General features: G+C 34.1%; 1 protein-coding gene and 1 pseudogene across 2 annotated transcripts; one reads left to right on the top strand and one right to left on the bottom strand.

Moving 5' to 3' along the window:
- Nucleotides 1-1,096: 1,096 nt before the first annotated feature.
- On the bottom strand, nt 1,097-2,987 carry LOC143548336 (uncharacterized). The gene is made up of 3 exons (XM_077039536.1): nt 2,875-2,987; nt 2,067-2,136; nt 1,097-1,951 (listed from the first exon to the last, which is right to left on the bottom strand). The coding sequence occupies exons 1-3, from the start codon at nt 2,985-2,987 to the stop codon at nt 1,097-1,099; spliced, it is 1,038 nt and encodes a 345-aa protein (XP_076895651.1).
- Nucleotides 2,988-13,269: 10,282 nt separating this feature from the next.
- Nucleotides 13,270-21,614, top strand: LOC143548324 (nucleobase-ascorbate transporter 6-like; annotated as a pseudogene). Its single transcript, XR_013137930.1, has 14 exons — nt 13,270-13,375; nt 14,303-14,400; nt 14,487-14,661; nt 14,789-14,889; nt 15,395-15,470; nt 15,558-15,617; nt 16,698-16,882; nt 17,695-17,791; nt 18,491-18,577; nt 19,425-19,483; nt 19,552-19,643; nt 20,084-20,161; nt 20,264-20,424; nt 21,208-21,614. The product of XR_013137930.1 is annotated as a nucleobase-ascorbate transporter 6-like (transcript).
- The last annotated feature ends 2,411 nt before the right edge of the window (nt 21,615-24,025 follow it).

The raw sequence follows: 24,025 nt of genomic DNA, 5'->3' as shown, positions 1-24,025 counted from the left end.
GTTCCCACAAAAGTCTATCCACACCTTCTTGCAAATACATGTGTTGACAAGATACCAGTAGCTTAGATTTTTTTAAAAATATAATGCTATTTTTAAAGTGTTGATCACAACTAATGTTATCTTCAAAAGTTAATCACATCTAATGTTTTCTCCATTACAAATGGCGATTTGAAGATGGATATATATATATATATATAACTATATTTGCAGGAGGATTGTGTGAGCTAGGTTTTCCAAACAACTAATGAAGAACCTGTTAGAAATTTGGCTACTAGATTTATGGGATATGCGAATGCCCCGGTACATCATATGAGTTATAGGCCTACCTTTAAGACAAATACCATGGCCAGTGAAGTTCCGCCCATTACTCAACAGTTACCAAGAAAGCAAGCTCCACGGGATCATTTTGTAAATGTTGTGCAACAAAAATCGAGGGGCGAAGAGATACATTCACCGCTTCACAGTCATGTCGGTGAAGCAACTAGTGGCTCACATCATAGTCATGCAAATCCTCTTGGTCTATTCAATCATATTGCAATTGTGGACCTGTTACAACCAATGTCTCAACTTATGAACCCTAGTTTCAGTATGACATCTTTGATGGGTTCGAATCAAAGTTTTGAGATGGAGGGGTTCTTTATCATAGTTCAACCAACCACCCGAACCAGATTTTTTTACTCCTATCTCCCAATTCCCATTTGCCAACTTGGATCAATTCACAAGTCCCGGGTATATTCACGTTCCAATTCCAAGAGCAACACGTGAAGTAGAGGAGATAAATTCTTCAGGAGGGAGAAACTTAGAGATCAACTTAAATCAAGTGTGGGACCCGGAGGTTGAGACGTTAGAAGAAAGGGCTCAGGAAGGACAACTTAGAAGAAGCCAACGTGAAAATGCTGGAAAACGCCCTCCTTGTGGCACCTAGTATACCATCTTGTGTGACGTTTTCTATTTCGATGTACGAACTTATATTAATGAAATTAACGAATTGATATTAATGAAAAAAATAGTGCGATGATCCAAAATAAAATACAGTTACAAACAATATAAAACATATAAATACATTTATATATTACAAGCGCAACATTAACAATAGTCACTGGTGTGATGATTCACAAGCATTGTTTTTATGACCGATTTGTTTACATGTTCCACATCTAAAAACTCTAGGTTGGTCTGGATGCCGAACATCCATCTCGTTATGAATTCTTCTTGACCGCCTCCTGCCACATGATGTGGTAATTTTTGAGGTATCTCCTTTGACTCTCCAACCCGGGTCCGTCCAATAATCTGAGTGCGCTAACAGGAAAAACTGACGATCATATTGTGCTTTGTAAGCATCGGTTGTGTACAGCACATGAACAATCCTTTTTAGAGAATCCCCTCTGTTATGGCGAACTGTGATAGCATGTGAGCAAGGAAACCTTTGCATTTGCCACCTACCACAAGTGCATTGGCATTTTTTATACTCAACTGTGTAATCGTTTCCACCTGCATAGTTTGGTTGTATCTTTGAGACGACCTTGTACTTCCCTTGCCTGTAATCGAACTCCTTTAATTGATGTTCACGTGACCGAGCATCACGCTTTTCAAACCAGGTCCATGTGCGAGGGGGTAACCTCGTGTTACAATTATATGCAATCTCAGTGTTCTTCAACCATTGTTCCACAGATTTTTCAAATGCACAGTTAATAATGGCTTTAATTGGCATAAGCCTTATCCCTCCCAATGCGTTGTTAAAACTCTCTGAAATGTTAGTTGTTAGATTCCCCCAACGACGATTATTTTTATATTTTACAATTGTCCACTTGTCCTCATTAATCGATTTCAGATACTCCCACGCTTTTGGATTCAGTCGACTCATTGCAGTTATTGATTTATTATACTTCCTAAGTTGTGTGGTGCTCCCAATAATCCAACACAACTTTTTTAGTGTCGAAACCTTAAACTTCTGCATTAAATTGCTTCGAACGTGTCTTAAACAGTGAGCAGCGTTTTCACTCCATACTTGATGATTTTTTTAAGGCATTAATAATTCCTTTGTGTTTTTCCGAAATAACACATACTTTTTCCCCCGATGCACTGCGACGTACACTCAAAGTTGTGTAAAGAACCATCTCCAGCTTTCCACCATCTCTTCATCAACAATGGCAAAAGCAACAGGCACGATGTATTTGTCTGCATTTTTCGTGACCACAATTAGCATTTCCCCCCGATAAGATCCCTTCAAGTGTGTGCCGTCAACCGATAAAATAGGCATACAGTGAAGAAATGTTTAAATCGCAGGCCCAAATGCCCAAAACACATATTTGAATGTATAGCACTTAGAGGATCCAACAGGAGCATGTAACCATTCCACAATAGTACCAGGGTTAAACGCTTGTAATGCAGCAATGTACCGCGGTAACTCCTGAAAGTTACTTTCCCAAGAACCGTAAATCCTCTTTATCGCCTCTATCCGAGCTCGTCATGCCTTGCTATAAGAAATATCAACGTGTAACTGCTCTTTTAAAAAGGCTCGAATATGTTTTACAGGATATGCAATGTCTTCACGCACATTGTGGATAATGCATGTTGCAATTTGTTTGTATTTCAACGTTCTATTGTTGTTTCCAACTATTGTCCCGTAACAGTTGTGTGAATCAATCCATCGAACAATTTGCCACCTGTGACCATTTCTCTTTTTAACGGCATAGACACACCAATTACATGGTGGACCGCTACTAAAATTTGGGTTGCACTTGGGATTTTGTGTCTAGCATTTTTCTCTCCATTTACTGCGTGTGCTTTCGACCACAAACAACTCTTTACCACATTTAATATTCCAATAATGAACACCTAGCATGACATCATCTTTATTTTCAAAGTACATACCCACGCACCGCGTAAGGTACTTCTTTGTTCCACACCTCCATATCTAGGTCATCGTCTTCATCATCAGGGGCTTCATAGGCTCTTAATTCTTCAGGAATGTTATAATAACTCATGTTGTTGTGTGAGAATTCACATATATTTGTGGAATCATATTGTGGGATAATTTCACCATAAAATGGCCTTCATCATTGGTGGTTTCTGCTGATGACGGTTCCGCTTCAGATTCCTCACTACTACGTTGCTCGGTTTCTGATTCCGATTTTGAATCATCACCGAAATTAGCCATATCATTAAAGTTGGTATATAGACCGACTACAAGTTGAAGTGGGTCCGTAAAACCTTGGTAAAGATAAAGTGTTTGCTAAGGAGCCTCAGATAGAGAAGAAAACTCACGAAGCATGTCCATACAACTAGGTTGTTGGACGGAAAATATTGGCTCAATAATAACGTGAACATTATGGCAAACACAACCCTCGCTGATAGCTAAAAAATACAACACGCCTAGGCTCTGGTCATTGAATATCTCCGATGATTGAGAAAAACCTTGATAAGTGTAGTATAACTTCAAAGTAAGCTTATAAAATTCTTTTTGAACTTGAAGACGTAGGCAAATCAAATCCAAATTTTTTTCATATGATAATTGTTGTTTGATAATGACGGTAGTATTTCTCGTGGAACTATCACACGAAATCATTTCGTTTTTGAATGATACATTACCACCCCCCAATAAAACTAAACAAAAATAGGAGCAAACATTTTAGTTTGTTTTGTGACTTGGTAGGAATGGCTTGTGAGTAGAGACTATTATTATTTATATAATAGTTGTAAACATTTGTAGAGTCTTGTATTCCTTCTACAAAATTAAATCATTGCAGTGTATGAGAAAAATTAGGCAAACTCGTGAACCTTTTGCAAAAATTTGACAGAAATCGTCATTGATAGTGGCAACACTTTTACTTTTTGGTAGAAATCGCCGTTGGAAATGGCAATGCATTAATTTTTGGTACAAATCACCATTAGCAATGACAATACATTACTTTTTGGTGCAAATTGTTAGAAATTTATGTTAAATGAATTGATATTTTATTTAGTGGAATATTAATAAAACTCTTAATATGGTGAACTAAAAATAAACTCTTGGGTAGAGTTTTATTTATGTCACTTGATTATATTTATTAGAGTTTATGTCTCAAATTAAGTGAGACCTTTCACTCATCCATGTTTATTGCATAAATTTGCCTAAAGAAAAAGAAGAGAAGTTAGGAATAAAAATGATGATCATCAAAATCAAATCTAAGCATATGTATTTTCCATGGAATATTGTAGAGGAGAACTCTATAAACTTCATCTTCATATTATCAAGTTCTATCACACTAAAGAATCCGGTGTAGCCTCGGACGCGTAGCCCTCCCCAGCAGTACATACTGCCTGGCTGTTGTACCCTGGGAGACAGACGCATTGTCTAAGTAGAGGCGTGAAATCTGTTTTAAGGGACCCGTGTTGAACGTGAATCCTCAGCCACAACCGTCAATATTTCGTTTGCTTTTTATGATAGTCAAGGCGTTTAGTCGAAGACCAAATGTGATGAAGAAACAAGATAAGGATACTTCATGAAGACCCGTTAAAGAACCCGCTAAAGACATCAGAGTATATTAATTTTGAATACGGAGAGAAAAATCATACTTTATATTCAATTTATTCATTTTGTAAATGGTATTGTACTACTTTATTTCTCATTACTAACGAGACTATCGTTAGTGATTTACGCTATATTTTATTTTTAAATAAAAAGTGACCCGTGTCCTACACAAATCACCGTTAGCAATGGCAATGATACTATTTTTATTTTGAAACCGCCATTGCCAGTGGCAATTGTACTATTTTTCAGACATTCTCTTACACACCTATACTTCCCATCTTCAAATTGCCATTTGTAATGGAGAAAAAATTAGATGTGATTAACCTTTGAAGATAACATTAGTTGTGATCAATACTTTAAAAATAGCATTATTTAAAAAAAATCAGTAGCTAACGAAGTTCATTTATTTCCGCCAACCCATGCGGCACTCTAACTCAACCCCATTACCCACAAGCCTCCACATCATACATAATTAAGCGATCCGACACTATGCAACAGTTGTTTCCCTCAAGCACAAACATAAAGGAAAGCAGTCGCGTAACGCCACCTCCCCGCACCACAGATCAATCCAAAACCAAGTATTTTTACCATCTTTCACTTCTCGCCTCATTACTCTAGTCAAATCTACCCCCTAATTCAGCAACCTCACTAGAGATCTTCACAATATGCTTCCAAGGACCCGGTAAGGATACCTTTACCAGAATAGACGACCACGACCTTCCTGAATGATGAATCGCCCATACCACATTTCTCCATAGACTACCTTTTTCGTTTTTAAATCGCCACCACCACTTTACAAGCATAGCTAAATTTGTTTCCCGTAACGAGCATATTTCGAGACCCCCTTTGCTTATCGGAGCAACCACTTTGAAAAAAATCAAGATTATTCTTACAATTTTTCTATTTTCAATATTTTTATCTAATCACCTTTTTATAATTTTATAGTTAATCTGAAGAACCAAAACTTAAATGTCTAGAATAGTTAAGTTTAAAAGTTAACATGAATAAGTAATAAGTTGGTGAGTATAAAAAAAGTAAGACATAATTTAAACATGGTTGCATTTATTTGTTTATAGTTGATAAATAAGAACATGTAACAATAAATATATATTCGTGTAAGTGAATCATGTAAGTGACCCATATGTATTTCCTCTTGCATGACTGTTGCTTCTTCTCCGTAACACCTTAAACCAACCAACCTACCTGAGTTATCAAGCCGCTTAAGATAGTTTGTACAAGCTTAGGTTTGGACCAGTATGGATCTGGGCCTAATGAGAGTAGGCTCAGCCATATGAAGACCCCTTGGTTTGGCAAAGACAAATCCAATTAGAATTAGTATCCTCACCATTCAAAGATATGATCATTGAACATCATATATTTTGAAAACCATTTAATGTCTAGAACGTCACGACACGGGGAAACAACATACACCCGGTTAATAACTAGAGAAATCATAGCTTGACAAATCTTAAACGTGTCTAATGTCTCCTTTATAGAATATGACCGCACATTATCTCGTGTCACTGGAGAGAATCATAACACATATGTGATATATTGTGGATACTACAAGGGATATCAGAATCATAAATACTTCTCACCACTCAGAATATGGCTTCTGACATGATCTCAACTACCTAACATTCAAGATTGCTTTCTATTGCTCAGTGGCGGAACTTGACTCTTTAAATTGGGGGGGCCGAAATGCATTCCAATAAATCCGATAATTCATATCCGTTTCTTTTAACCCCCCCATACATTCTACATTATGTCATAACTACCTTTTTTTTATCCACAATGTAAATACAATAATGACTTAACGATGTAAACCTGAACTGCTTTGTTTTTTTTTTTTGTGAGCCTACAGTTTTGTTAGTTTGCCTCGTTTAATAAAAATTTGCGTTTTGAAAAAAACACATAAAATGATAGATAAATAAAAATATAAAACTACTAATTAAATAACAAAATCTTTTAATTTAGAAAAGATTCACCTGACGAAAAAGTTAAAAAATAATAGATGTTAGCACTTATAATGCCCCTATAATTACTTAAATGCCCCTATCAATCTACCATCTTCTTCCCCACTTTTACAAGTACTGTATTGCTTCCATTTCCATCTATGGCCGATGACCAGAAAAAATATTGTTCGTCTATCCTTTCTTCTGTTTAACTACTCTAATATACTCTATAATGTATGCTACCGAGCCCAAAAACCGGGGGGGGGGGGGGGGGGGGTAACCTCTCCCCGCCCCAATAAAGGTCCGCCCTTGATATCGCTCTCTTTAACTTATCACCTTACAAACTCATACTTCGATACTTACTCTAACATCAAACCAAATCACAGCAAGACGATTTTTGCATGAAAACCATAGGAGGTAATGAGAAGACGACATGTGTACACACGTGAGTTTTATGGCCGATGATATTTGCGTCCAATTACGAACACAAGTTTCTGACACCCATAACAACATCATGAAAATTGTGATAGCACCCTTTATTTTTTGATCAAATTATCATAGTGAATAAGCATTTTATCATTCGTGACAAAACCTGGTGTACCTTAGTATTTACATATCGAATAAGCGATTAACCGTTTGTTGCGTAACATACAAACGAATAACCAAACGAGACTGGTTATGAACCGGACATATCGAAGGGGGGGCATCTGTAAATGATATGCGTATATTATAAGCTAACATATTGATATTATGGCCATAGTGCATAGCAAACCAGTTAAACGAAAAGATTCTCGTTTAACAATACACTATGACTTTAAATGCGAAAGCTAGTTCCAAAACAAGCATTGTATCATCCGTCAAGCCGAAAAAGACTTACAAAACACTTATTCAAGATGTTTTAAGCGATTCGTGAAAATATGTTGGATTTTTACAACCAAATGGTATGCTTTTCTTAATTTACAAAATTTGGCCGAAAAACACTCGTTTTCGCGCTGTTTGTCGCACCCGATATATTTTTCTTGCCAAAAACCGAACCCGAAATAAATTTGGACTCAGGATTTCATGTTCGGGCACACTAATTTAGAAAAATGACCAATGGGGGGGGGGGGGAAGGGGACCCATAAATGGGGCGGCCGCCATATAGGGGAACCCCCCCTTTTTGATATTTTGATTATAAAATCTTTTAAACACTTCTAGAGACCAATATATCTGTCCTTAACAGCTGCTCATACTTGTTTTTCATATTTCCATAATAAAACACTAAGGTAAAACCTCATTTTTTTTGTACGTTTTTAGCTTGATTAAACATGGTTTATACATAAAGATTAAGGTTTGATTAATAAAAAACCATATCTAACCATGTAAAACTCTTCAAAATGATCAAAAAACATACTTTGGTGTTAAGAAGCATGGTTAGGAAGCTGAATCAAATACTTTTTTTTGGCCAAAAACACGGATTAGGAAGTTTAAATCGCGTTTTTACGGTTCAAAAACTCGGTTTGAGACCCTAACCAAAACCTTTTGTTCCAAGGTTGGATGATTTATGTTACATGCTTGGTTTTGTGATATGTGACCTGTAGATATACTATCTATTATACCAAGAACCTGGAAAGCAAGAAAAGGGCCTAAACAACCGAAAACCGCAAAGGTATTACTGAAACACTCGCTTAGGGGCTGTTTAGGATTCAATTATGTCGTGCTTGTTGTTAGCCTATGAAACTTTTCAGGGACATCAGGAACAATATGAATGAGTCTCTGTCCAAATTTGGGAATTTTTTGATAATCCGAGAATATTTGGCGAATTTATTACCGTTTGTTAGGGTTTATTTGGGAAAAATACTTAAACTATTTGAAATTTTGTGGAGAACTCAGGTAATGCACTAAATGATCACATATAACTTTTGGGGTCAATTGGAGAACACTAGCTATGGTTTCTGGATTCGCGTTTATTCAACTTTTAACGGTCGCTTTTGGCTCAAAAAGGCAATTAAGAAAAGTTTTTAAGTTCTGGAAATTTTTACAGGGTATTTTAGAACTCATTTGGAACACTCATAAAATTTATCGGATTTTTTGGAAGTCATTTGGTATAAACGGACGATTTACCTGTTAAAAATAGCATATGAAATGAATTTTATAAATTAATTAATGAGTAAATGTTTTCAAAAATATTTTTATAAAAATATACATATATTAATAGTGAGTACATAAAATTTCATAATTTAACAATAAAAAGATAAATAGTTGTGCTAGTTTGAAAGTTCAACAAATTCAGTTATGATGAAAACTGACAGGTTTGTGATTAACGAACCTGTTGGAATATCAAAACATCAAGAGGGATCAAATATCATATTTTTGGGTTAATTGAATAAAACCAAACATTTTGTGAGAAATCCGGACAATTCGGATGAATTGTACGCGTTTTTCTCCAAACCAGACTGAATAAACGGAAATGAACCCTGTAGCGAATCCAGACATCTAAACTATGATTTTTCTTTATAAATTTGATCATTATCAACCAACTCGTTTACCCGAGTTTATGTGATCATGCATATTTTCTAAACGCGTAAACGCTCAACTTGGCCAGTATGTGAAATGGTGAAACCGGGCCAAGTTTGATTTTAAACCTTAGACATTGAACAACGTCACATCTAAGACTACTGACATATTCTGGGGGTGGCAGCTATACCCAGACTAGATATACAGCGCAGTTTAGTTCGGAGATTATTATAATATTAAAATATTAATATTGTTATAATACTGATTATAGGAACTGAGGGGTAACAAGGGAAACGAACTGCGAATTGATACCCGGCTAAGTACATACTATACAATGAGTTTCATGACCCCTCTTTTAAACTGTTTTACGAACGTTTGGGGTGAAAAGCATGTTTATATGCATCTGTCTATTTGAAAATGATTCATTATGTGAATTATCTAAGTGTTAACACGAGAAGTCCCCACAAACACAATGATTGACTACGAACTGGTGGAATGTGAATAGTATTGTTGATTGATAAGTTAGATTGAGATTGTACGAATGCCGAAACATTATGACGTTACACATGACTACATGCTTATACAAACACGCTTTGTAGTGTTAGGCATAACAAATTGGGGAATAACGTGGCTTGTGAAGGCCATGGGAATAACATGGTCTGTGACAGCCATGGGAATAACGTGGTCCGTGATGGGCATGGAAATAACGTAGGTAATGGACGCCACGAGATTGATGTGGGCAGTGGAGGCCACGTGATACGAATGACCAGTTGAGGTTTCACCCTTGACTTAGCATAAATTCATCACATACATACAAACGTACATATATACATGCGGTACATACAAACTATGATTGTTATGGTTACGCATAACTGATTTCGTTGAAACTTATGAAACCCACCAACTATTTGTAGTTGACTCGTTTTAACATGTTTTTCAGGTGTATAGAAAATTGAAGTAGATTGCTTATGTGCTACGTGTTTGGACTGTGATTGATGCTGTGTAAATTGATGCAAATATGCTAGTAATAAGTAAAGTAGTTAACGGACTAGTTTTGATTTGTGTCACCTTGTTTGTAAACGAAGTTAGAACAATGTAATATATTGTAAATTAGTTTGTAATGTTTCTTTATAAACAATGTGATTAATACCAGAGGTGTCTGTTACATTCTCGTTTTACGCTTCCGCAATTGCTAGTCGGGGTGTGACAACACATAACCACACGATGTAAAATTATTAGCCACTTACCCACATCATTTAGAATTATATAATCGTTTTGTGTAAATGGTATAATAATAATAATGTTATATTACGCATGGTGTTGTACTAAAAAACTAATTTTTTTTATGTAAAAGAGAATAAAATAGTTGATTTTATGGTATATTATTTCTCTTAAAATGATAAAAACATATAAAAGCTATTTAAGCTAAAAAAAAATAAAAAAAGAGAGTTGAACTAATATATAATGAAAAACGTCAATGTAAGAGCGAATTCTCTCTTTTACTCCTAAAAATTGGTCTTCTGTTTGCTTGCCAAAGCAGTATGGTGGCAGACCGACGTGTATGCTTTTGGGCTAAAATTTCAATTTGCGCGACGTTTTGTTCTATCAAATACATGTTGACTTTTGGTCACAATCAAGGGGGGTCAAATGATAAGGCAGGACAACATGTTAGAAAATCTAGCCATGCAGACACCGAAAAGAATTCAATAAAAAGGGAGAATCATGCCTAAGATTGTTGAAGGTAGCAAATAAGAGTGGTGAAGCATAAATCAAATTAGTTCTCTAGATTGGATTGGATGATGTTTTAATATTGCTAATCATGTAAAATTTCTGTCTTTTCCTAACTTTTTGGTTGGGAGATTGCCTGTCGGTGTTGGCGTTAAAAAAAGAGAAAATTTCTAAAATGGTCAAATTTTGTAAAGAAATTTCAATTTTGTCTTCCAAACTTAATAATTTCAAAAATGTCATATTCTAACTCATCTTTGACCATGCGTTAGGAAATCTAACACGTCTTTGACGACGTGTAGTATAACACGTCGTCAAAGACATGTTAACACGTCGTCAAAGACGTGTTAGATTTCCTAACGCATGATCACAGATGAGTTAAGCCTCCAAACACATGGTCAACAACGTGATAGCATCAAACATATATTCAAAGACATGTTAGCTTTTTGTTTGTTTTTTTTAATATTATATTATTATAACTAATTTTACTTATATTTGGTTTTGCTTTTATAACTTTTAATTTAAAAATTTTTATATTATTTCGAATATACCGATGCTTATTTTTATCTACGGACCGACATAAACTTACTCCAACTCGAGCCGTGTCAAATCAATATATTTCGTTCAATAAAATTTGACATCGCACGGTTTTAAATAAAATTTTTGTCAACATGTATATAAAATTCGCATATCTTCTCGGTATATTCAAAATAATATAAAAATTTTTATATTAGAAGTTATAAAAGAAAAATCAAATATAAGTAAAATTGGTTATAATAATATAATATTAAACAAACAAACAAAAGGCTAACATGTCTTTAACTATATGTTTGATACTAACACGTCGTTAACCATGTTTGAAGGCTTAACTCATATTTGACCATGCGTTAGAAAATTTAACACGTCTTTGACAACGTGTTATACTAACACGTCGTTAAAGACGTGTTAGATTTCATAATGTATGATAAAAAATGAGTTAGAAGAGGACATTTTTAGAATTATTAAGTTTTAAAGACAAAACCGAAATCTATTTTCAAAATAGGGTCATTTTCGAGAATTTTCCTTTAAAAAAAACCATGCAATCATTTACCAACTCTTAACTATTAAATTCGTTTAATCAAAAGCCCAAGCTACTTCTTAAGGTTTTTAGGTGAAAGTCATTTTGTAATTGATCCTTCCTAAGCTAGGGTAGTTAAAACATGATGATCATGTAAAATACATATGTATGGTTATATGATAATATGAACATTATATGAAGAGTAGTTAAAACATGATAATCATGTAACATACAAATACGATAAAATAATGTTTAAGTATACTTATATCATATTTAGATAACACGACTCTTCATGGTTTGATTTGGCTGGTTAACAAAATTTTAGATCCAACCGTTAATTACGGTTTTGAGCAACGTAAACTAAAACCGATCAGGTTAGTCGGATCAACACGAATATCGGCTTCATCAGTTTAGCAATTCAATTTTGACTGGTTAAACCGATGTATCATTTCAAAAAATGAATTTATTTTAAAATGATAAAGATGCTTCATGATTATAATAAATATACATATAACCACATATTTCAAAAATAGAAAAAAATACACTTATACTCAAAGCGAAAAGAGCGTCATAGTTTATACAAGCGGTTCCTAGCTACGAACGATCACACTATAAAAAGAAACTAAACCGTTTAGATGGTTTGATCAGTTTTAATGGTTTATTAACACCTTTGACTTCACTAATCACTATAGAAGTTCAATCGACAATTCTAATAATGAAGAGTAATCAATCATTCAACACATGTTGAAGTGTCCTAAAGACATTGGCATTTATTTATGATTAAAAAAGGTGAAGTATACAAATGAAGAAAGCAAATATATAATAATTGATTTGGCAAAACGCCACGTACTTAAAACATAAACCCATGAAAACGACGTCGTGTCGACTTCTAGACTCCAAGTTCAGTACCCTTTCTCTTTCTCAGTCAACAGTAAACTCACCTGTGGCAAAAAAACAATATGCATTAAATTAATATATTATTATGATTATAACTAAAATAAAAATTAAACAAATATATAAATTCAGTCTGCTCAAAGATTCTTCATGTTCTTTAAAGCCAGAATATGGAAAAACTTGTAGACATTCAATAAAGACCTTTCAACTCGCCATTGTTACACATGTAATGTCAACCATCTAAACTTGAAGGAAAAAAAAACCCTTTTTTTAAAAAGATTTTATCTTATTTTCCTAAAAGTTTCCATCTTTATATCTTTTTATGAATCTTTTTCTTGTGGGGTCTTAAGTTTTCTTGATTTTGAGCTAATTCATGTCAATGATGGCTTTGTCTCGAACAAATAAACTTATTTTCTTTATATTTTTGATCGAGAAATAATATTTTTTAAAGTTAGTTTATTTATCAGTTTATCACACTCAACATAATTCTTTCATTTCAAGATTCAGTGGGTGTCTGATTAGTAACCAAATGTGGGTTGTTTGGTTATAAAAATCAAATCTTTTTAAGGGTCTGATTTTCAGTTATCTTTTCTAATTGCAGATTCAGGGGTAAAACAGTAATTTCACAGATGGCCGGAGGTGGTGGAGGAGCAAAAGCTGATGAACCAGCACCACATCCACCAAAAGATCAGCTTCCAAATGTTTCTTATTGCATTACAAGTCCACCACCATGGCGTTAGTTTCTTGATTTTCTTATTATATTATTTATTATTATTGTTATTATAGTTGTGAGAAAAGGGGTTTGTTTTTAAGAATCTTAATTTATATGGTTTAAGGATGTTGGTTTTAGGGCACATGGTGTTTGAATATTTAAAGTTGCATGCTTGAGCATTAATTCATTATGATTCTTGCAATCTTTATTCAGTTTGTTGTTAAAAATTAAAATAGTTTGATGGTTGGTTGACATTGCTTTTTTAATTGATTCATATGGCATTTGGGTTTGGCATCTTCTGATTCATAAAGATTATTATGTGTTTTCTTTAAAAAGATAAAACTTTTGGAACCATATTGAAGATGCACACCCAAGCAATACTTTTTATGTAACCGAGTTGTCATTAGAAGAAGAAAATCTCATACAAAAAGGGAGTGTTTGGATGTGCCAAAAAGACAATTTTCGAACCTGAATTTTGTGGTTCATGTTCCATTTGGATGGAGTTAATTTGGGCTATCCAAGTCATCCAAATGGAACTTGAATTGGAAGCGTACATCCAAACAGTTCCTTTATGTAACCGGTTTGTCATTAGAGAAGAAAACCACATGCAACAATGGAAAGCATGTGTTTGGATGTGCCTAGAAAGAAAATCTTGGAACCTAAATGTTGTTTTTCCGGTTCCACTGGATGGAGTCAATTGGAGTCATTTGACTCCATCCGATGGCAATAGGAAAAATTTAGGTTCCAAAGTTTTCTTTATGGACACATCCAAACACTTACTTTCCATTGTTGCATGTGATAAACAGATAATCTTCTCTAATGACAAATCAGTTACATAAAGGGAGTGTTTGGATGTGTGTTATCAATATGATTATTGCTACTTAAAGAAATCAAAATGAGATTATTAGTGTTTTTTTAGCTAAGTTATATAATTTTGAAACTTTTTGCAGCGGAGGCTATACTACTTGGTTTTCAGCATTATATTGTAATGCTTGGTACAACCGTTATTATTCCAACGGCTTTAGTTCCTCAAACGGAAGGTGGCAATGTAAGATATCCAAATGAAGTTTTGGTAAATTATATAATATGAATCTTATTTATTTATCTATTTATTTATATTTATGATCTTGTTAGGAGGACAAAGCTAAAGTGATCCAAACTCTACTTTTCGTTGCTGGTTTAAACACACTGCTACAAACTCTTTTTGGAACCAGGTTGCCAGCTGTCATTGGGGGGCTCCTATACTTTTGTGCCCCCCACAATCTCGATTATATTATCAGGTCGATGGAGCGATCCAGATCCTGTTATGGTTTGTGAACCAAATTGTTTTGATGCCTTTTGAGTATTTTGAATCTTTAAAAGATTCTAGAAAAGAATTTTGAAAATGGTGTCTAAATATCTTAAAAAATATAACTTTTTATGCATTCATTTTTCAGAAATTCAAGAAAACAATGCGTGCGATCCAGGGTGCGATGATTATTGCTTCAACGCTTCAAGTCGTTCTCGGTTTTAGCGGGCTCTGGAGAAATATTGTTAGGTTGGTTTATCGTTTGACCGTTCAATACCTGTCCAGTTTGAGGCTTTTTTCAGTTTTGGTTTTCCCAGTTTTACCACTTGGGCCTAAATATTTTTTTTAATTTTAATATTAATTGATTATTATACATTTGGGCTAGAGTAAGTATTTGGGCTACACTATTTATTAAATTCTTATAAATTACTTGCATTCAAAATTAAAAATGAAAAATTTTTAACTCGGTCTGTTTATCGGTTTTTATTTTATGCAAAACTGTAAGCGAATTGAATGTTTGGTTTTTAGGAAAACAACCGTTGGGTTTTGTTTGGGTTCAATTATATTTGTTTGATTTTTTGGTGTCACGAACATGTTATACTACCAAGTTACCTTGTAACACTTTAAAATAGTTGATATAATTAGACATTTCAAAGTGACCAATATTTTCATTTGATCCTTAAATTTGATGTTTTTATGTTTTCTCTGATAATTTATGTCTATAAATCACATATTATCTCAACTGTTATTGTAGGTTTTTGAGTCCACTTTCAGTTGTCCCATTGGTTAGTCTTGCTGGTTTCGGGCTGTATGAATTTGGATTCTCGGGGGTGAGAAACGTTTTCTAACAAAATCTTTGAAAATGCTTTTTAAGGTTTCTTGTACGGGACCGATCTAAATTTTGCTTCGTGTTTTAGGTTGCGAGATGTGTTGAGATCGGGCTGCCTCAGCTCATATTTCTGGTTCTTTTCTCGCAGGTAACTTTGATTTCCAATTACTTAACATAAGTAGCACAGGGCTGGTTTGGGTTATGTTTTATCTCTAGCGGGTCAAATGGGTAAAGTTAAAAGAAAGCAACTAATAGTGGAAATGAATCCAACGGGTCAAAACACACCCATATATTTTATTATTCCATAACCGGTCAAGCTGGTTGAAAGGTGTCTAATTTTGTATTTATCTTTAAAGTGCCAAATGGGTAAAATTAAAAAATTAGGTAAAAATGTAACAGGTAGAAGAGCAACATTTTATTTTTTTATCTTTTAACACATCAAATTGGTAAATTTAAAAAATAGCTAAAACGAAACGGGTCGAAAGACGCCTAAATTTTTATTTGTCTTTGTCGCGTCAAACTATTAAAATAAAAAAGTCTCTAAAAATGAAATGGGTCAAACGGGTCGAAAGACATCTAAATTTTTTTTTTATCTTTAACACGTCAAAAGGGTAAGATAAAAAAAAAGTAGCTAAAAATGAAATGGGACAAACGGGTAAAAAGGCACCTAATTTGTTTTTTTATATTTCACACGTCATATGGGTAAAAAAAAAAACTTATCAAGAAATGAAACGAGTCAAAAGGCACCTTTTTTTAATTATCTTTTTATCTTTAACACATAAAATAAAATAAAAAGTTAGCTAAAAATGAAATGGGTTAAATGCCACCCAGTTTTTTTATTTATTGCTAACTCATCAAATGGGTAAAAGAATTAGCTAACGATGAAGCGGGTCAAACGGGTCGAAAGGCACCTAAGTTTTTATTTATCTTTAACGGGTAAAATAACAAAATTAGCTAAAATTTAAACGGGTCAAATGGCTGAACGGGTAAAATAACAAAATAACTTTATGTTCATTCAGATACATGAACGAACCGAAACTGTATTTTAATGCATCAGACCTCATTAATTGGGTTAAGTGTTAATCGTATATTAAAATATGCTAATTGTTTACAAATTTGGAACATGATTTCTCGACTCATTTAAAAAACCGTTTGACCCGTTACTCAACCCGCCCAATTTTCTACTCCTAAACTCTTATAACAACTTGGTTACCGTGGTTTTGTGCAGTATCTATCCCATTTCATACATTCGGGAAAACATATCTTTGACCGATTTGCAGTCTTGATTTCGGTTGCACTTATTTGGATTCATGCTCACCTACTTACGGTTGGTGGGGCCTACAACCATGCAGCACCAAAAACCCAAACGAGCTGTCGGACTGATCGTGCAGGACTTGTTGAATCTGCTCCATGGTTAGCTCAACACTTTTGGTCAAAAGGGTCGGCTTGGGTTGAGTTGACCCTGAACACTTCGATTAATGACTATAATATTGTTTCAGTAACAATATAGAGATTTTTTAGTATACATATTTAGGTTTTATGCATTAAAGTACACTTTGCGTGACAGGTGACCTGTTTCCTTTTTAGTAAGCTTGCAAATGAACCGAAACGAATACGATTGAAGCATGTTTATGACTTCGTTTTCGTTATTGATCGCGGACATTTAAGCGAACGGGTTTTTGTTCGTGTTCATTTGTTAAAATCATGAACATGTTCGTGTTCATTTATGTTCATTCATTAGTAGTATAAACAAAGGATTCACGAACGTAAACAAACGCACATGATTGAGCATAGATGAACGCATATAAACGAACATAACTAAGCAAACACCCATTAAAAACATGAACATCAATATGTTGGACGTAAAGTTGATAAAACTAGCAGGTGATGTTTTAATTTCATAAAATTTGACTTATTGTAATGAACCTAAAGCTTTTTAATGAATATATAAACGAATGAACATAAACGGATTTGAATTAACGTTCACGAGCATAAATGAATGAATGAGACATGTGTTCATGTTCGTTCATTTGTTTGAATGAACAAAAAGTTTTGTTCATTTCCCTTTGTTTATTAAATAAACGGAGATTCTATTGATTAGTTCACCGAACATTCAATCGTTTACAGGCCTAGTTTTATGCATTAAAGTGCGTGAAAATTGAGCCACTCAATCTGTTTGACCCGCTTGCTTTTAGCTCACGTTTACGATTTTTTTATGCATTTAGGATAAGAGTTCCGTATCCGTTTCAATGGGGCGCGCCTTCATTTGATGCTGGTGAAGCCTTTGCGATGATGATGGCTGCTTTTGTTACTCTTATAGAGGTTTGTTTGTTTTTCTTTAAATATAAAATAAGTAGGCCTGCAAACGAACCGAACAAACACGAATGCGTATGTGTTCATTTAACCTTAACCAAACAAACGATCGTGCACAGCCAGTTAAACTAACAGGGTTTTCTTGTTCCTGTTCATTCGTTAAGAAAATGAATGCGCTCGCATATGCTCGTTCGTTAACAGTATAACCAAACAGATCACGAACATGACTGAAACTGTACATAAATGAGTTAAAATCATTCAAAAGTAAATGTGAACAACAATGTTGTAAATAATAAACTTAAAAAAAACAACTAAACTAACGAACATAAATGAAGAATGCACACGGATGTTTACGAGCATAAATGAGCGAATGAGACATTTACTCATGTTCTTTCATTTAACTAAATGAGCAAAAGGTTTCTATTCATGTATGTTCGTTTATTAAATAAACGAACATAAATGAAAGAATGTACATGGACGTTTACGAACATAAATGAACGAATGAGACATGTGTTCATGTTCTTTCACTTAACTAAATGAACAAAAGGTTATATTCATTTTTGTTCGTTTATTAAATAAATGAATTTCCCACCAAATGGTTCACTCACTCAGCGTTTGGCTGATTTACATGCCTAAAAATAAGGCCATCCCCTTATAATGACAATTAAATACGTCTTCCACATGCTCAAATTGTATAAGTATAATCAGTCAACTGGCGGGTTCATTGCGGTTTCGAGGTATGCAAGTGCCACTCACATGCCTTCGTCTATTCTAAGCCGCGGTATTGGTTGGCAGGTAAATTACCCTTCTTGTTTAGTTTTATATATTTTTTATATTTTTATATGGTCTAAGATACGAGTTTTATAATAATTTAGAAAAAGAATTGAAAACACAAATATTGACATGTCGAGGTGTAATCGAGCCAAGCTGCTCATGATCTACTTGAGATTGGCTATCTAAAAGCTCAAGTCGAGTCGAGCTAAAACTAGCTCGAGCCTAAAAGTAAGCTTTTTTAATAAAGGAGCCCGAGCCTGAGCCCGAACTCTAGTTATCAAGCTTGAGCCTAAATGACGATTACATAAAAATTTTAATTTAGATTGGAATATATAGTAGCACAATAATTATTATTATTTATAATAATTTATTTTAAAGTAACTAAATAATGTATAGTACGTTATATATAGAGTTTTTAATTATAAAAATATATAAAAACTAATTAAACATGTAATGTAATATAATTTAATTAATAAATTAAAAACGAGCCAAGATTGAGTTCTTGAAAATATGGTCCATTTACTTATGGTGGGTCGCTTTGTGTTATTTCTATGGTATTTTGGGTCTGGTAAAAAACTTAGCTAGAAAAGGAAACCGCGCCAAAGAGGCTGAAAGTCTTGTTAAGTGTATTTTTAATTTATACAGCCTTCTAAAGTTTACATATTTAATGCATTATTTAATAGTTGTTAAATATTGAGAATGGATAAATGGGTCAAGTCGAGACTCGTAACTTGAAGTTTAATACTGAAAGTTAAATTTACTTAATTACCTATATCTAGGCAGCTTGACTTTTGTTTTATTCTATGTTTTTGTGTAGTTCATAAATTAAACCAAACTAACCGATCTAATTAATTGCTATAATTGCTAGGGAATTGGCATGTTGTTGTCTGGTGTGTTTGGAACCGTGAACGGATCTTCGGTATCTATGTAAGTTAGATATTTGCAGCCTCATGAATTTCGGTTATTGTTGCTTATTTGACATGATGTTTTTTCAGCGAGAATGCTGGTCTTTTGGCATTGACCCGCGTGGGCAGTCGAAGAGTTGTACAAATATCTGCCGGTTTCATGATTTTTTTCTCGGTTCTTGGTAAGTTTGTAACTGCCTTCTTTTAAAGTAGTCGATAATGTGGATTACAGGTGGGAAAATGAGCGGGTTGGGTAAAAGTGAGTTCTGGTAAAAAAGATACAAAACAACCCATTTGACCCGTTACAGATAAAATACAACCTGTTTGATCCATTACAGATAAAACACAACCCATTTGACCTCTTACAGATTAAACACAACCCATTTGATCTGTTACGGATAAAACACAGCCTATTTGGCCCGTTACAGATAATACACAATCTGTTTGGTCCCTTACCGATAAAGCTAAATCTGTTTGGCCCATTACAGACAAAACACGACCCATTTGACCGTTACAGACAAAATTTGACCCGTTAATGACACAACACAACCCGTTTAAAACACAACTCATGACCCACTAAAGATAAAACACAACCCGTTTGACCTGTTAGCAAAATATGCAGGGAAATTTGGAGCAATCTTTGCATCGATTCCCGCACCTATCGTTGCTGCTCTGTATTGCCTTTTCTTTGCTTACGTGGGTACGTTTAAAGATTCTCAAAAGCAACAAATATTTAGTGTTTCCTTTCATAAGTTTATTTTCTTTTTGTAAAAAACTTTAACCTTTTGTTATGTTTATGCAGGGTCGGGTGGTCTGAGCTACCTGCAATTCTGCAACCTCAACAGTTTTAGAACAAAGTTTATTTTAGGATTTTCGTTCTTTCTCGTCTTGTCGATTCCCCAATACTTCAATGAGTATGAAGCTATTAACGGTTACGGGCCGGTTCACACTTCTGCAAGATGGGTATGCAGAAATAAACTTTCGTTTTCTGAAATATTATTAAATAATTCTAAATTTATAGATGTTCATGAGTCTTGTTTGACTTTTAAGATCTAATATGTTGACTTTTGAGGCATAAATTGTTAACTTGTGTCAATTTAGAGTTCAGAAAACCCATGACCTATCGGTCTAGTGGTATGGTGTCCCCCTCACAAATGTGATGTGGGTTCAAATCCTTGCAAGTGCAAGGCAAAGGTGGTGTGTGGTTTAACCTTGTGTCAATTTGGAATTAAGAAAGCAGGTTTGACCTTCAAAAGTCAAATTTCAATTGACTTTTGAGGTCTAACGTATTGTTTTTGAAGTTACACATTAGCGGGTTCTTTTTTATTGTAAAAGCTGTTAAACAAACAACTGGCTGGAATCTATAATCACGGCCCAAAAGTCGGTAGATATTGATTTTTTAAGCTTGTAACAAATTCATGGCAATTAGGAATTTAATGGTTTGAGGTTTGACCTTCAAAAGTCAATTTGCAGCCGATTTTTATAAGTGCGTTAGACACTATTGGCTTTAAGGTCAAACATATGGATTTTGAAGTTCAAAATCTACGGGTTTCTTTAAATTTTGAAAAAAATATTTTGACAACCGGATTGGTACTTATAATCGGATTGAAAGAGATAATTGTTGATATCCAACTTCTTCAAAACTCGAATCAATTTGGAATTGAAATTTCGAAGGTTTGACCTACAAAAGGTCAAATTAACCTTTTTTAACCTTAAATGATGCATCTTTTTATGTGAATTTGTTAGTTCAATAACATGGTCAATGTTCCTTTCTCATCTGAACCATTTGTGGCTGGCATTTTGGCTTACTTTTTGGACAACACAATTCACAAGAAAGACGGGCCGATAAGGAAAGACCGAGGCAAACATTGGTGGGACAAATTTCAATCTTTTCAAACCGATCCAAGAAGTGAAGAGTTCTATGGATTGCCCTTCAACCTCAACAAACACTTCCCATCCGTGTGATGTCAAGAAGTCAACCACCTCCCTCTTAAAAGGTACTTCATTAATGTTGTTTTAATTTATAAACATAATTAGTCATAAACAAAATTAGTACAAGTTTAATCCAATCCGTGTTAAGTAATTTTGTTTTTTTTTGTTACTGTAAAGTTGACGTGTAATTTCGATCTTAAAGGGAAAGGATTGGTATTGTTGTTTATAAGTTTATTATTGATCTTTGGAAATAGAGGTGACAAAATGAGTAAGTTGGATGACACATGATTCTTTTGTATGGGTCAAAACGGGCCAGACTAGCTACATATTTAGTTTTTATCTTTTCTGTTTCTGTAGTTTGTTCATGTGAAAGTTATATTATTTTAATGATAATAATGATCCAGTTTAGGGTCTTTTATGTATTAAAAAATAATTTTTGGTTGTTTGTTACCGGAAAACTTATGTGACCCTGGTATCCCACCAACCCCCGCTAACCAATAAGCTAGATTTTAAAATGCGTGTGCCATGAGCGCATAATGCGCACATCACATGATGCGGTAATGAGATCACATGATACATTCTGATGCAGTGCCTTATGTAGTTGACCGAAATTTGAACAAATTGGCTATTACTTGCAATGGGCTGAGCTTTTCAATTCTGATTGAACAAATCCATTTATGTAACCATCGGTTGAGCAATGACTTTGAGTAGTTGCACAAATTAAACCATTAATTGAACAAAACTAGCTAGAGATGATGAGGATATCTTCTGTTTTAGTATTTAAAAGTTAACATGTTACAATTTCGTTTACAAAATAACAATGTGCGCCTCGAATACGTGATGTGCCCCCTTCACCTAAGGAGTTTTTAAAACCGAGCCAATATGATTAGATAAAATGCAACACTTACAAAGGGTGGTCAAGTCACTTAACCCTTCATTTTCATTTGACATCCACTTGATTAGTTAGAATAATTGGGGATGCTAGATTGGTTACTTTTAGCTCATATTGTTTAGAAATATTTTAGAATAAAAGTGGGCTTTTTGTTGAGATCGGGGGAGCATAGCTACGTAGCATGCATGAACATCTTAGAAATGAACTCAATAACTCACTAAACTAACATATGTCCAGCATAAAGTGTCACATAATTAGCAGCAAAGTTTCCTATAAAAAGGTGAAAAAGTGGAGGTGCAAATGGAATTTTGAGCTGGGCTTTTTATTATTTAACATAAAAGGGTTCATTAGTTTGTATCATTTTCCTTTTGTTTTTGTTTTTCCCTTAAGTGGGCCTCTTCCCTCCACCCCCACCCCACCCATAAATTTCATTTATTTTTGTATAAATTCCTTGCTATAAGTGGATCTTGATATTATTTAAAAGAACAAAGTAGTTGTACCACAATGGTCAACTTCAAGTTGACCAAGAGAGATTAAATTCTTGAGAAAGCCTCACACGAAATAGGGTTATTGAATTTTAATAATTCAACTTTGACCTATTGGTCAGGATTAATCTCAATTGAATAATTGTTTTCTGACAGTTTCAACTTTCAACCTATTTTACTCCAGCAATCTTATACTAACAAAAAAGTAACCTCGATAGCTCTTTTGTGACATGGAAAATACATTACTGGAAGAAAATAGGTTGTAAGTTTAGACTGTTGGAAAACATTTCTTCAGATGGAATTAATTCTGGTCAATAGGTTACAGTTGAAATTCTTAAGATCCAATAACCCCATAAAATATCAGCAATACGCTTTAGACGCATCCAGGGCCGGGCCAACAGTAGTGTTGGGTCAAGCTAGGGCTTGAGGCTCCTTAGAAAATAAGGCCCTCATTTAAAATTAACTATTTTTATATATAGAGAAACGTCTACTAATAATGTGTAATTGATAAAGGAGACAATATTACATACTAGCCTAGTGGTATCCTGTATGTTTTTTAACTTATAAAATTAAAGCTTTTCCAACTCCCACCCAAGTTCGAATCCCACTCACTTAAGTTGTACTTTTTATTTTTGTTGATTCTCGATATCATTTCTTATTTATTTTGTTTTCATTTTTCCTTAGCTATCTACCTTGAATCTGTATTATATACGTCACGACATCACGTTATTTTCTAATTGAAAATCTAAAGCATTATGGTTTCATATATGAAACACGATTCCCCTTGGTAAATTTTAAAATAAAAATTATAAATTTTATAATTTAGTTTCTTTAACTCTTGGTAAGAACCTCAAAATTTTCTTTTGTTTTAGACCACCAAATTTATTCGGCCGCCACTGGACGCATCAACTGTGCATGAGACGTCACAATTATATGTGTTCGAATAGGAACAACAAAAACTAAATTTCTGAACGAAAAAGATAAGATTGGTTTGGTTGGTAGGAGGGTTTAGATGATACAAAAGTTTTGACTTTTGAAAATATATAAAAGTGTGTAAATGAGTCTTTACTTTTTCCACCACAAGTTTGATGAGATGAGGTGAGGTGGTGTTAGTCAATATTTGCTCAGTATTACTTTGAATGTAGGTGTAAATGTTGGCCCAATAATCACACAAATGTTTGGTATATGTGCTTTTCATGGACCATTGTATTACATCACTCATTAAACATTATAGACTAGATTTCCTTTGATAAAA

This window comes from Bidens hawaiensis, unplaced genomic scaffold (genome assembly GCF_021521415.1).
Source record: "Bidens hawaiensis isolate Kalapana, Puna unplaced genomic scaffold, B.hawaiensis_p1.1 tig00015054_1, whole genome shotgun sequence".
Classification (NCBI taxonomy): domain Eukaryota; kingdom Viridiplantae; phylum Streptophyta; class Magnoliopsida; order Asterales; family Asteraceae; genus Bidens; species Bidens hawaiensis.
This window is presented reverse-complemented; position numbering and strand designations above follow the sequence as displayed.

Excerpts from the sequence above, each read along its gene's own strand:
- LOC143548336 (XM_077039536.1), bottom strand. The coding sequence starts at position 2,987 with ATGAGTTATTATAACATTCCTGAAGAATTAAGAGCCTATGAAGCCCCT. Across the intron at positions 2,137-2,874 it reads GTACCTTACGCGGTGCGTGG|AGATGGTGGAAAGCTGGAGA; the intron begins GTATGTACTTTG and ends TTGTTGATGAAG. Across the intron at positions 1,952-2,066 it reads GCAGTGCATCGGGGGAAAAA|AAGTTTAAGGTTTCGACACT; the intron begins GTATGTGTTATT and ends AATTTAATGCAG.